The sequence below is a fragment of the Macrobrachium rosenbergii genome, chromosome 42 (assembly GCF_040412425.1).
Source record: "Macrobrachium rosenbergii isolate ZJJX-2024 chromosome 42, ASM4041242v1, whole genome shotgun sequence".
Taxonomy (NCBI): domain Eukaryota; kingdom Metazoa; phylum Arthropoda; class Malacostraca; order Decapoda; family Palaemonidae; genus Macrobrachium; species Macrobrachium rosenbergii.
This window is the reverse complement of record NC_089782.1, coordinates 30201736-30216735: the sequence shown is the minus strand read 5'-3', so window position 1 is coordinate 30216735 and position 15000 is coordinate 30201736. Positions and strand designations below refer to the sequence as shown.

The window sequence follows — 15000 nt, the reverse complement described above, 5'->3', positions numbered from 1 at the left end:
CTCTCTCTCTCTCTCTCTCTCTCTCTCTCTCTCTCTCTCTCTCTCTCTCTCTCCTTTTCTTTCAAGGGACTTCCATTCAAGAAACTCCTCCGGAAGGCGACAGTGAATGCGCCTTTCTTTTCTCCCAGACAATGGCAGAGTATATTAAACTCATGTGGCGTCAAAGAAAAAATCTAAAGAGAAAAATATAAAGGAAGATATGTGCTTACAAAGGAGTAGGCCAGGCCTGTTTTGAGGCTGATTCTTTGCTTCTGTTTGCCATCTTGTAACCTGAAAGGCCAGGCACATGGTACCTCTCCCCCTTCCCCCTCCAACCCCCAACCTCCAACCCCAATTGGGAAGTACACAATCAACCCTAAGCTATTCTTGTCTATGGTTACTTAGTGCTCAGTTGAAAGTTTCCTATCATAGTTATGTTTAGCAAATTCTTCATTTCTCAATCACACCCAACCCCCAACCTCCAACGCCAATTGGGAGGTACGCAACCAACCCTAAGCTATTATTGTCTATGGTTACTTGATGTTTAGTTGAAAGTTTCCTGTCGTTTAGCAAATTCTTTATTTCTCAATCACACCCAACCCCCAACCTCCAACCCCAACTGGGAGGTGCACAATCAACCCCTAAGCTATTCTTGTCTATGGTTAGTTCGTGTCTAGTTGAAATCATAGTTATGTTTAGCAAAATCTTGATTTCTCAATCACCCCCAACCTCCAATCTCCAACCCCATAGGGAGGTACACAATCAACCCCTAAGCTATTCTTTTGTATGGTTACTTGATGTTTAGTTCATAGTTCTTACCATAGTTTTTTATGTTTAGCAAAGTCTTTACTCCACAATTACCCTCAACCTCAAACCTCCAACCTCCAACCACATAGGGAAGTACACAATCAACCACTAAGCTATTCTTTTGTATGGCTACTTGGTGTTTAGTTGAAAGCTTCCTATCATAGTTTTTTTTTACCTTTAGCAAAATACTTATTCCTCAAATATATTCTTTTAAGTAAAAAGCTGTATTCAGGTTCAAATTATATGTAAGCTTTGTAAAATGATAACTTTAAATTCGTGTATTTATATCTTATTTTAAGGAACATTGTTTTTTACAAATATATCCGTTTCAATTCACTATACTACCTAGGCATTTTTATACCCAAGACCCAGGACTACCCACACGTTCAACTAGCCTAAATTATCTAAGCATTTTTTAGAATGTCATAGGACAAGACTACACACAATTTCCTTACCAGTAAATGTTCTAACCATTTTTATGATACCAAAGGAAACATGAACGCACAAACGTTGGCAAGAATTATTTGCACAAAGACCCTATATAATCTACAAGTAAAAATATAAAATCACACAGCCATGTATGGCAAAGAATCTACTGTACATAAAGACCTTTAACAGTCTTCAATGGAAACTTTAAATTTACAAGAAAATATGTAAAGAAACCACATGAAAGTCATACTGACTCATAAAACAAAAAACAAAAATGTAAAATGGTAAATTTAAATCCGCAAGAAAGTATACAAATAAACCAAATGAAAGTCATATTGACTCATAAAACAAAAAACCATCAATTCTAAAGTAAGAAACAGAACTTACATAAATTCCTTCAAAAATGTACAATGGAAAATTTAAACCCACAAGAAAATATATAAAGAAACTATATCAAATAATATTGACTCATGAAAAGAAAAAATATCAATTCTAAAGTAAGAAACACAGAATTTACATAAAGTTCAAAAGTTTAAATCCACAAGAAAATATATAAAGAGACCGTATCAAAGTTATATTGACTCATGAAACAAAAAAGCATCTATTCTAAAATACCAAACAAATGTTGGCAATGAACCACTGGGCCGTGGGAATGACACAAAGCATTCAATAACGGGACATTTTAGCCGCAGTTCCAAAACTCGACTACAAACAATACGTGACTTTTACTCGGCTCTAAAGACAAGAGGAGGAGGAGGAGGGGGAGGGGAGGGGAGGGGGAAGGAGGGGGAAGGAGTGTCACCTGGCTTCAAATTAACCGCCTGTGTTCTTTTCAAAATGAAAATCATGATAAGCAACGAACAAAAGGCACCGCTATGCAAAGGTACAACAGATTGATCAATCTCCATATTAACAAACATGGGAACAAAATGTGAATTAATTCAACTATGGACACTGGCCACCTCTCCTCCCTTCCTCCCCAAAAAAAGATGGGGGGGGGGCCTGAAACTAAAATAGCCTTCCAAGCTCTTTCCCAAAACAATAAATAAACCAGTAAATAAAATTAAACAAAAATATATGTAAAAAATTCATCCAAGTTAATAACTGAATAAAGAATTGGTGACATTTAAAACGAGATCTATTATTAAGAGAGAGAGAGAGAGAGAGAGAGAGAGAGAGAGAGAGAGAGAGAGAGAGAGAGAGAGAATTTATGCAGACAGTCTCAGTGTATAGTCCTTTTAACAACAACAACAACAACAACAACAACAATAATAATAATAATAATAATAATAATAATAATAATAATAATAATAATATATGAGGGGAAAAGAACCAAGAACATACATTCTAATCTCGTATAAAATAACTATATAGTCACAGAAAATTACTCGTATAAAATAACTATTATAGTCACAGAAAATAACTCGTATAAAATAACTATTATAGTCACAGCAAATACCTCGTATAAAATAAGTATCATAGTCACAGAAAATAACTCGTATAAAATAACTATTATTGTCACAGAGAATAACTCGTATAAAATAACTATTATAGTCACAGAAAATAACTCGTATAAAATAACTATTATAGTTACAGAAAATAACTCGTATAAAATAACTATTATAGTCACAGAAAATAACTCGTATAAAATAACTATTTTAGTCACTGAAAATAACTCGTATAAAATAACTATTTTAGTCACAGAAAATAACTCGTATAAAATAACTATCACAGTCACAGAAAATAACTCGTATAAAATAACTATTAAAGTCACAGAAAATAACTCGAATAAAATAACTATTATAGTCACAGAAAATAACTCGTATAAAATAACTATTATAGTCACAGAAAATAACTCGTATAAAATAACTATTATAGTCACAGAAAATGACTCATAAAAAATAACTATTATAGTCACAGAAAATAACTCGTATAAAATAACTATTTTAGTCACAGAAAATAACTCGTATAAAATAACTATTTTAGTCACAGAAAATAACTCGTATAAAATAACTATTTTAGTCACAGAAAATAACTCGTATAAAATAACTATTTTAGTCACAGAAAATAACACGTATAAAATAACTACTATAGTCACAAAAACATCCCACGTCAAAATACCTATAGGCATAAAATGATGAAAAAAAAATCTGAATGAATGAATAATATCCTTGAGGAGTAGAAAGTTTACTATTGAAAAAAAACTACTAAAAAAAAAATCCTCTTTATTTTCATCTGATTCCATTCCAATACATCTAATGTTTTTTTTTTCTATCTCAATCTCCACTTCTCCTATTATTTTTTCTCCTCAAGTTCTCCAAGTAGTGGTTTTTTTCCTTCCGACATATTAAGAAATTTTTTTCTTCAGAAGTTTCTCTGGGTTTTCTCTTAGCATGTTTTTTTTTATTCTTTCTCAGACCAAAGTCTATTATTGTGATTTTTTCTTGATAACTTTCTACACCACTGGTTTTTTATAGGGTAACTCAAGAGATATCTTCATTTTTATTGTATTATCTTGATTTTCTTAGTCACAGTAATAAGAGAGAGAGAGAGAGAGAGAGAGAGAGAGAGAGAGAGAGAGAGAGAGAGAGAGAAATCGTATTTATTTTTATTGTACTATAATAATTTGATTTTTATTGCATAATACCAATTATCTGAAAATTACATTAGAGAAGAGAGAGAGAGAGAAGAGAGAGAGAGAGAGAAGTTTTATTATCTAGCTTAACAAAGCAAAGATAACTGAATTTAGAGAGAGAGAGAGAGAGAGAGAGAGAGAGAGAGAGAGAGAGAGAGAGAGAGAGAGAGAGAGAGAGTTTCATTATCTAACTTAACAAAACAAAAATAATTAACTTGTTAGTGATTTGAAATGTTAATAAGGACTCAGACAATGTGTATAATTAACGAATAAAGGTGAAATATAAATTATATAAAAAAAGAGAACATTTTTAACCGCTAATGGGTTAATAAGCTGGACGTAAAGTTCTCAGTAAGTTAATTATAAATTATCCAATGACAGTCATTTAGCTATAATTCATTTAATAAACGCATTATCAGTTCACTCAAAAATAAGACCAACCAACATATGTTGCGGTATGAGAACAACGTCTCTCTCTCTAACCTACATATGTTGGGCGCAAACTTTATAAAGAAATACAAATCAGTATCTCTCTCTCTCTCTCTCTCTCTCTCTCTCTCTCTCTCTCTAAATCTTCTTGTGACTAAAAGCCATTTCTCACTTCAACAAAATGAACATACAAGGATATGTATATACATATGTACTACGTCTGAGAGAGAGAGAGAGAGAGAGAGAGAGAGAGAGAGAGAGAGAGAGAGAGAGAGAGAGAGAGAGAGAGTTGTGATTAGTGAACTAAAAACACACAAACTTACGAATGTATTTCTATAGAGAACAAGTTTCTCTTAGCACTAAGAGAATATATATATATATATATATATATATATATATATATATGATATAGAGAGAGAGAGAGAGAGAGAGAGAGAGAGAGAGAGAGAGAGAGAGAGAGATCCAGAACATCGCACTGCCAAGATTAATTGAACTCGGAGAAAGCTATATAACTTGCTGCAATTAATTTAGCATGATATATCTAATTGCCAAAGCAAGGATCGCATCACCCTCTCTCTCTCTCTCTCTCTCTCTCTCTCTCTCTCTCTCTCTCTCTCTCTCTCTTATCCTGACAAGGAAAATCATAAGGTAATACAACAAAAATCAAAATAAAATAGTGCAGTGAAAATCAAAAACCTTTCTCTCTCTCTTTAAATCATCATTTACAACTCAGTTATCTTTGCTTTGTTAAGTTAGATAATAAAACGCTCTCTCTCTCTCTCTCTCTCTCTCTCTCTCTCTCTCTCTCTCTCTCTCTCTCTCTCTCTCTCTCTCTCTCGTCTTTTCTTTATTATTGTCATTTGAAGACAATTTGTATTATACCATAAAAATCAAATTATAATAGTGCAATAAAAATAAATAGGATTTCTCTCTCTCTCTCTCTCTCTCTCTCTCTCTCTCTCTCTCTCTCTCTCTCTCTCTCTCTCTCTCTCTCTCTCTCTCTCTCTCTCTCCTTGCCTTTTCTTTATTACTGTGACTAAGAAAATGAAGATAATACAATAAAAATCAAGACATCTCTTGAGTTACGCTACAAAAAACCGTTTGTTTAGAAAACTAAGAAAAAACCACAATAATAGACTTCGCCCAGAGAAATCAGAATAAAAAACATGGTAAGATAAAAACCCTGAGAAACTTCTGAAGAAAAAAAAACCTTCTCGAAATGTGTTGGTATGAAAAAAACTTCAGAAGAACTTCAGGAGAAAAAGATACGACGGGATTAGAAAGCGGAAGGAGAAACAGTGATTAATATAGAAAAAAAAAAACGACATGTTAATGGAATGGATTCAGATGAAAATATAGAGGATGTTTTTCAGTAGTTTTTTTTAAAGGATAAACTTTCTACTCCTCAAGGATATTATTCATTCGGTTAGTTTTTTTTTTTTCATTTTAAGCCTATAGGTATTTTGAATATGGGATATGTTTTTTTTATTATAAATATTTTAATGTGGGTTGTTTTTTGAGACTATATTAATTATTTTAATGAATGATTATCATTTTCCTATTTAATTATTCATCTCTTTTACTGTTATTCTTTTATTTTCCGATTTAAGCCATTAATGTTAGCTCTCATTTTCATGGTCTGGTCGCTGGTTGGTTCTCTCTCTCTCTCTCTCTCTCTCTCTCTCTCTCTCTCTCTCTCTCTCTCTCTCTCTCTCTCTCGTTTATTTATGTTCTAAGAAGGTTCTAACTGCCAAAACAAGAATTGGATCAAAACAAGAAAATTGCATCAATTAAAATCATACAATAAGAACGAAAAAGTTCTCTCTCTCTCTCTCTCTCTCTCTCTCTCTCTCTCTCTCTCTCTCTCTCTCTCTCTCTCTCGTCTTTTCTTGACTTTCTGTGAAATTAAAACAACACAGTAAGAACAAAATGAAAATCATGCAATTAAAAGAAAAAATTATTCTAAAAAGGCTCAATTGCCAAAACAAGAATTGCATCAACTCTCTCTCTCTCTTTCTCGTCCTTTCTTCATCACTGTGACTTTCAGAAAATTAAAAGAGCACAGTAAGACTCGAATTAAAATCATACAGTAAAAACGAAAAAGTTCTCTCTCTCTCTCTCTCTCTCTCTCTCTCTCTCTCTCTCTCTCTCTCTCTCTCTCTCTCTGACTTTCAGAAAATTAAAACAACATAGTAAGAATAAAATGAAAATCATATTTATTTATATTCCGAGAAGGCCCTTGCTATTCACCCTTTAACAATGTGGCCAAAGTCGACGACGGACATCTCGACTGAAGTGTCACACACACAGCTAAAACATAAGGCTCCACTCTTAGGCGCATGAAAATTGTATACAAAAGGGGATGGGTCCTACTTCCCCCTTCCCCCCTCCCCTCCCCCTACCTCTCCTCCGCCGCTGCCACCATTATAAACAAATTCTGAGAAACGAGACAATTCTCAGGTGCCCTCAGGGCATAATGAGAGGCAAGATTCGCGAAAGTTTCCCAAATAGATTGAAGTGTTTTTTTTTTTTTTTAATTTACCTCCAAAAATAAAAAATGTTCCACAATTTCTCTGCGCACGCGCAAAAGGTTTTCGTGTGACATCTAGTGACGCCAGAAAAAAAAAAACATGCCAGTATGTGGTAAATAATAATAGCAATGCAGTTTTTTTTTTTTTAGGAAAAAAAATATTTACGACCCACATAAAAGATTTCTGTGTACGTGCAAGGTTTTCGTGTGACATCTAGCGACGCCAGAAAAAAAAACATGCCAGTATGTGGTAAATAATAATAGCAATGCAGTTTTTTTTTTAGAAAAAAAATATTTACGACCCACATAAAAGATTTCTGTGTACGTGCAAGCTTTTTGTGTGACATTTAGTGACGCGAGAAAAAAAATCATGTCAATAAAAAATAAATAATAATAGCAATGCATTTTTATAAAGAAAAAACCATTGTTTACGACTAAAAATTAAAGGTTTCTACAATTTATCTGCATATGCGAAAGTTTTTGTATGACAACTGGGTGACGCAAGAAAAAAAAAAACACGCCAGTAAGTATAAATAATAATAATAATAGCAATGCAGGTTTTTCTTTAAAAAAAACTATTTTATTCAACCACAAAAATAAAACAGGCTTCTACAATTTCTCAGCCATATATACAAGCTCTTCGTATGACAACTGGTAACGCCAGAAAAACGCGCCAATAAGCAATAAATAATGACAACAGTGCATCTTTTTTTTCTTAGAAAAAAAAACATTATTTACCCCCCAAAATATAATTGTTTACAATTTCTGTGTATGTGCAAGGTCTTCATGTGACAGCTAGTGACGCCGGAAAAAAAACATGCCAATAAGTAATAAATAATAAGACGTAAACGATCATCAAATATTATAATCAGGCAGTTAATATTACTATCACTATTATTATTATTACTATTATTATTATTATTATTATTATTATTATAAATACCGTCAGTCAATTAATATTACTACTACTACTATTATTATTATTATTATTATTATTATTATTATTATTATTAAAATCCTTCCTCTCATGCTATTATTATTATTATTATTATTATTATTATTATTATTATTATTATTATTATTAAAATCCTTCCTCACATGCTATTATTATTATTATTATTATTATTATTATTATTATTATTATTATTATTATTATTATTATTACACAACCCTTCCTTTCAAGGTATTCAAGTGCCCTGCAAAATTCTCGGTACGACGACCCACAAATCTTTATATATAAATCTTTATATATATATATATATATATATATATATATATATATATATATATATATATATATATATATATATATATATATATATATATATACATACTAACTTCTGAAGTTTCTTCACTGACACATACATATGTACACATGGTTTCCTCTCTCCTTCCAGTCCGTCACAGAACACTTGTTCGAGGGAGAACAAGTGTTCTGTGACGGACCAGAGGAAGAGAGGAAACCATGTGTGTGTATATATGTATGTGTCAGGGGAAGAAACTTCAGAAGTTAGTGAATATATATAAATATAAGTGGGAGGAAGTGGAGAAAGGAAATGATGTAGTGGAAAGATTTACGGACACTTGGTTCGTCGTACCGAGAATTCTGCTGGGCACTTGAATAATAATAATAATAATAATAATAATAATAATAATAATAATAATAATAATAATAATAATAATAATAATAATAATAATGTGAAAGGGGTTGTAATAATAATAATTAATAATAATAATAATGTTGAAAGTAAGAGGTTTTAGTATTTAATAATAATAATAATAATAATATTATATAATAATAATTAAGGGTTGTAATAATAAGGGTTTTAGAATTATTAATGTTAGTAAGGGTTAATAATAATAATAATAATAATAATAATAATAATAATAATGTGAAAGGAAGGGTTGTAATAATAATAATTATTATATAATAATATTAATGTTGAAGTAAGGGTTTTAGTATTAAATAATAATAATAATAATAATAATAATAATGTGAAAGGAAGGGTTTTTAATAATAATAATAATAATAATAATAATAATAATAATAATAATAATAATAATTACTCTCTCTCTCTCTTTCTCTCTCTACATATATATATACATATGTATATAATCTTCCTCTCTTTCTGTCATTCTCTCTTTCTCTCGCTTTTTCTTTCTCGCTCTCTTTCTCTCGCCTTCTTTCTCTCTCTATCTCTCTCTCTCTAAAGCTTTCTATCTCTCTCTCTCTAACGCTTTCTATCTCTCTCTCACTCCTTCTCGCTCTTTATCTCTCTACCTTTCTCTCTTACTCGCCAACTTTCTCTTTTTCAACCTCTCTCTCTCTCTCTCTCTCAAATGCTGTTCCCATTACATTTAGATGCTTTGATCGTAATCAAATTATCTCTCACCCGCTTTTGAGATTTTCACGTTCACTTGATCGTAAGTGTCCACGATCAATTTACGTTCAATTACCTCCCCCCCCCCCCTTCAAAAGTTGAGACGACACCCTTCCATCCATTAGTCGGAAGATGGTTACCTCCCCTCAATCTCCTTAATCTTCCCAAAGACTACATTTTCCATTTTTCTTCTTGTGAAGAAATCTCGTCTAATCTCCCCTACAAAGTGATTCTGATTCTGCCAGTCTCAAAGTCAGCTGGATTCTCGTGAATCTCCTCTACCGACCCAATCAATCTTCTTAATCTTCCCAAGACTCTTCTTTTGTTCTCCCTTGAGAAGGAATCTTGTCAAATCTCCCATAAAAAGTGATTCTTCGTCTGAAATGATTCTGATTCTGCAACACCTAAAATCAGTTGGATTCTCATAAATCTTCATTAAATCTTCCTCATGCATCCGTATCAACTCAATCAATCTGCTCAACCTTCCCTATGAATCTTCCAAAGACTTCTCATTCTTGCTCTGGAAGGAATCTTCTCAAATCTACCATACATGGTGATTCTGAGTTTGAGATGATTTTGTTTTTGCTCATCTCAAAGTCAGCTGGATTCTTATGAATCTCCTTTACCGATCCAATCAATCCTCCCAAGAATCCACTTTCCTCCTTGGGAAGGAATCTTGTCAAATCTCCCATACGAGGTGATTCTGATTCTGCCCTTCTGAAAATCATCTGGATTCTCGGTAAATATTCAATAAATCCTCCTCATACTTAAGATTCAACCCACTCAATCTCCTTAATCTTCCTCAGATTCTTTTTTCTTTCACTGGAAAGAATCTTTTTAAATCTCCCATACAAAGTGATTCTGAATCTGCCCACCTCATAATCATCTGGATTCTCATAAGTCTCAACAAATCCTCCTCCTATCTCAGAATCATCTGTTTTCCTCAATAGCAACCTAATCACCTCGAATCTTCACACTACCCAATCATCCTTCCAGCCCTGACTTAATCTTCTAACTAACTCTATACTTACAACCTTCCTTCTTCCTTATACGTCAGAGAGAGAGAGAGAGAGAGAGAGAGAGAGAGAGAGAGAGAGAGAGAGAGAGAGAATCTTCCAACATCAAACCTCTCTCTTCATCTCTCCCTACCACTAATGAATGCGACCTCTCTCTCTCTCTCTCTCTCTCTCTCTCTCTCTCTCTCTCTCTCTCCTTAAGAGCCTTCGTGACGATTTTTAGATTTCAATCCCTTTGGGTTATGTGACTTCCATACGACTGTAAATGGCGATCATTATCTTGCTTCTATAAAGCCTAATTTATTGTTACAAAGGGATGTACGATAGTTCTCTCTCTCTCTCTCTCTCTCTCTCTCTCTCTCTCTCTCTCTCTCTCTCTCTCTCTTTCATCGCATCAGCTTTCTTGGTGGATCTCCATATATATATATATATATATATATATATATATATATATATATATATATATATATATATATATATACATATACATATACATAAGAAAATATACAATCTTTTCATCAACGAACAACAGCAAGAAATACACACAAAGAATCAGTGTATAAAATACATACAAGAAATACACAAGGAATTTGAGCATAAAATACATACGTTAGTGAATATATACACAAATGCATACACAAATTTATACACGAATATACTCACATCCACCTCACCGCTTGACGTCAATCGAAGAACTCAAACTAACCTGTAAAGTGAAAAGAGAGCATATTAATTTTAACCCTTTAAAAATAGAATAGAATTAATAATATATAATTAGGATTACTCTAAATAGGTCAGTGTTTTAATACAAGCATTTATAACTGGCCTCATCCCTTAGGAAAACAGATCATATATACATATATATATATATATATATATATATATATATATATATATATATATATATATATATATATATATATATATATATATATATATATATATATATATATATATAGGGACTGAATGGTTTCACCCCAGTGAGGTAATGATTCCCTCATCGAGGCCCTTCAAGTTGATGAATATATTTTTGAACAGGGGAACAGACATACCTCTACCCATCTCTTTTTTCTCACTGCTGCGACCCACAACAGTCGACTAACACCTGGGTACACTATTCACTGATAAAAGTCGACAGAGGTACACTCGATTTAAGCAAACGACTAGCTGTCAGCTAGACGCGCTACCACAGGGCTACGAGGCCCACTTAGAGAGAGAGAGAGAGAGAGAGAGAGAGAGAGAGAGAGAGAGAGAGAGAGAGAGAGAGAGAGAGAGAGAGAGAGAATTTCGAATTAAACTTACACGAGAGAGAGAGAGAGAGAGAGAAATTTGAATTAAACTACACGAGAGAGAGAGAGAGAGAGAGAGAGAGAGAGAGAGAGAGAGAAGAATTAAACTTAGAGAGAGAGAGAGAGAGAGAGAGAGAGAGAGAGAGAGAGAGAGAGAGAGAGAGAGAGATAAGTTATCTTAAGGCCGTCCCAGCAATACAAATCCCAATTGAATTAACACGCACAAAAAAAACTCCGTAAGACACAAAGGGACTTTTTTTTTTAGGATCGTTTAAGTCCTTTCACGTCCTACGTAGGAAGTCTTCCATCCTCCAGGCCCTCAGCGTGAAGTACATTACTCACACAATGGAGGAAATCTCCTCCCCCACCCTTTCCTCCTACTCCTACACTTCCCCCTCCCCCCAGGGGTGGAAGGGGGGGGTAAAAGCATTCATCGTTCAATGGAAAGTAAGATAACTGGGAGAGAGAGAGAGAGAGAGAGAGAGAGAGAGAGAGAGAGAGAGAGAGATTGGATGGAGAGAGAGTGTTTCAAAATTGGGGAAGGAAGATAAGTGTTAAAGTGATGGCATTGATGATGATTCTCTGATCTCTCTCTCTCTCTCTCTCTCTCTCTCTCTCTCTCTCTCGCATTTTGGAGGGAGAAGTAGGAAGATCCTGGTATGTGTTATCTCGTTCATTCTCTCTCTCTCTCTCTCTCTCTCTCTCTCTCTCTCTCTCTCTCTCTCTCTCTCTCTCTCTCTCAATTTGGAGGGAGAAGTGGGAAGATGCTGGTATATATTATCCGGTTCATTTAGAGGACGCGCATCATAATAATGCAGTTTTACATACTCAACAACCTTGTATGCAATCTTAACCAGATTTATCAACTGATTATCATAACCAGGTCATGTGTGCGTTTGCAACACTGGGATCTAAATAATGACGTAATTTATAACAGGAAGAAGATGTGACAACTCCTCATTTATTACCAAAAAAATTATTAATAAAAATATTTAAATATACATAAACAGATCTCGAGTTGTTGTAATGAGACTACTCTCTCTCTCTCTCTCTCTCTCTCTCTCTCTCTCTCTCTCTCTCTCTCTCTCTCTCAAGTACACTATCAAGTCTCTCTACAATTATATACATACACTATTAACAAGTCTTTCGCTCTTTATATATATATACAATTATATATATACACACATACATATATATATATATATATATATATATATATATATATATATATATATATATATATATATATATATATATATATATATATATATATAGTTTATATATATAAAAAGTGTATACACGTATGAATACATGTATGAATGTTTATACACAGAGCTTAACTAATTCGCACTCACATACATGTAAACAAACAACATACACAACGTATGATGCGGTAAAGAATGTATTTACCTACCTATCAATACATACACACAAACACACACATACATTAATACATGCGACCAAACATACACACACGACTCACAAATAAAAGAACACAGCAAAACAAACCACCCTCTCACGAACAAGCAAGGAAAAACAACAACAAAACAAAGGAAAAACAACAACAAAACAAATGGAAAAACAACAACAAAACCAAAGGAAAAACAACAAAAGGAAAAACAACAACAAAACCAAAGGAAAAACAACATAAGGAAAAACAACAAAACCAAAAGAAAAACAACAAAAGGAAAAACAACAAAACCAAAAGAAAAACAACAAAAGGAAAAACAACAACAAAACCAAAGGAAAAACAACAAAAGAAAAAATAACAAAACCAAAGGAAAAACAACAAAAGGAAAAACAACAACAAAACCAAAGGAAAAACAACAAAAGGAAAAATAACAACAAACCCAAAGGAAAAACAACAAAAGGAAAAACAGCAACAAAACCAAAGGAAAAACAACAACAGGAAAAGCAACAACAAAACCAAAGGAAAAACAACAACAAAACCAAAGGAAAAACAACAAAACAAACCGAAAAACAACTGCAAAACAAAAGGAAATCCCCCACTTAAACTAACCAACCTTTCACGAACCAAGGAAAAACAATAAAAAACAACAACAGGAAAAACAACAGCAAAAACAACAACAAGAGGGCCAGGCGTTCTCCACTTTAGCGAACAACAGATGATCATTTCGTTAATGAGCTGAATCATAATTAAATGACGCACAGATGAAAAAAAAATGAGAATTATTTTCATATGCGGAAGGGCCTCTCGTATTATCAAATGTCACAGACTAATTAGTGTTCGATGTTCAGTGGCACAGCTCACAAACACGGTGTTTTTTTTTTTTTTGCGTGCGTGTGTGTGTGTGTGTGTGTGTGTGTTTGTCTTTCTCATGCAGAAGGTAGGAAATAATATACTGCATTTTTTTATCAACGACACATCCGGGTATTTTTCTAATTGTTTATAAATCTATTTGTAACAAAATCTCCTTTTATTTTATAAAATATGTTCTCAAGAAAAAGTGTGTGTGTGTGTGTATGTGTGTCTTTCTCGTGTAGAAGGTAGGAAATAATATACTGCATTTTTTTATCAACCACACATCCGGGTATTTTTCCTCATTTTTTATAAATCAATTTGTAACAAAGTCTGCTTTTTTTTTTTTTTTTATAAAATATGTTCTCAAGAAAATGTGTGTGTGTGTGTGTGTGTGTGTGTGTGTGTGTGTGTGTGTTTGTCTCTCTCGTGCAGAAGGTAGGATATAATATACTGCATTTTTTTATCAACGACACATCCGGGTATTTTCTAATTGTTTATAAATCAATTTGTAACAAAATCTCCTTTTATTTTATAAAATAAAATATGTTCTCAATAAATTGTGTGTGTGTGTGTTTGTCTCTTGTGGGTAAAATGTGACAATATCCAGTCAATTATATGAAATCTTTCATAATATGAGAGAGAGAGAGAGAGAATGGATTTCCTTTCTAAATATTACAAGTATGATAATTCCAGTCAAATATGAAATCCTTCATATTTCCAGAGAGAGAGAGAGAGAGAGAGAATAGATTTCCTTTGTAAATATTACAAAATATGATAATTTTCAGTCAAATATGAAATCCTTCATATTTCCACAGAGAGAGAGAGAGAGAGAGAGAGAGAGAGAGAGAGAGAGAGAGAGAGAGAGAGAGAGAGAGAGAGAGAGAGAATTTTTCTTTCTAAATATTACAAAGGATGATAATTTCCAGTGAAATATGAAACCCTTCATATTGAGAGAGAGAGAGAGAGAGAGAGAGAGAGAGAGAGAGAGAGAGAGAGAGAGAGAGAGAGAGAATGTCTCGATTTTTTTTTTAGTGAGGAACGAACATGTAAAGAAGAGTATATAGGAGCAGAAGAAACTGAAAAAAAATGAGAGAGAGAGAGAGAGAGAGAGAGAGAGAGAGAGAGAGAGAGAGAGAGAGAGAGAGAGAGAGAGAGGGCATGACTCATAAAACTCAGGCCCTCACCTGCCACACCACAGCAGAAGCAGAAACGGCGGAAGAAGAAGAAGAAGAAGAAGAAGAA

The 15000-nt window shown here is 33.2% G+C and overlaps 2 protein-coding genes across 11 annotated transcripts in view; one reads left to right on the top strand and one right to left on the bottom strand.

Annotated features, from left to right (window-relative positions):
- LOC136828133 (carboxypeptidase N subunit 2-like) overlaps positions 1-15000 on the bottom strand; it is an 849326-nt gene that overhangs the window by 154779 nt on the left and 679547 nt on the right. For 2 of the 10 annotated variants that reach the window (XM_067085945.1, XM_067085946.1), the window contains exon 2: positions 10870-10912. The exons of the other annotated variants lie outside the window; for them this stretch is intronic. The gene's annotated coding sequence lies outside the window, so the exon portion shown is untranslated. The remainder of the gene's footprint in view (positions 1-10869; positions 10913-15000) is intronic. 10 annotated transcript variants of the gene reach the window in all.
- The window catches only part of LOC136827782 (myb-like protein AA), an 86811-nt gene continuing 86727 nt past the window's right edge, over positions 14917-15000 (top strand). Inside the window, exon 1 of the mRNA XM_067085241.1 lies at positions 14917-15000. This exon is cut by the window's right edge and continues 51 nt beyond it. Coding sequence (XP_066941342.1) covers positions 14917-15000 — 84 coding nt within the window.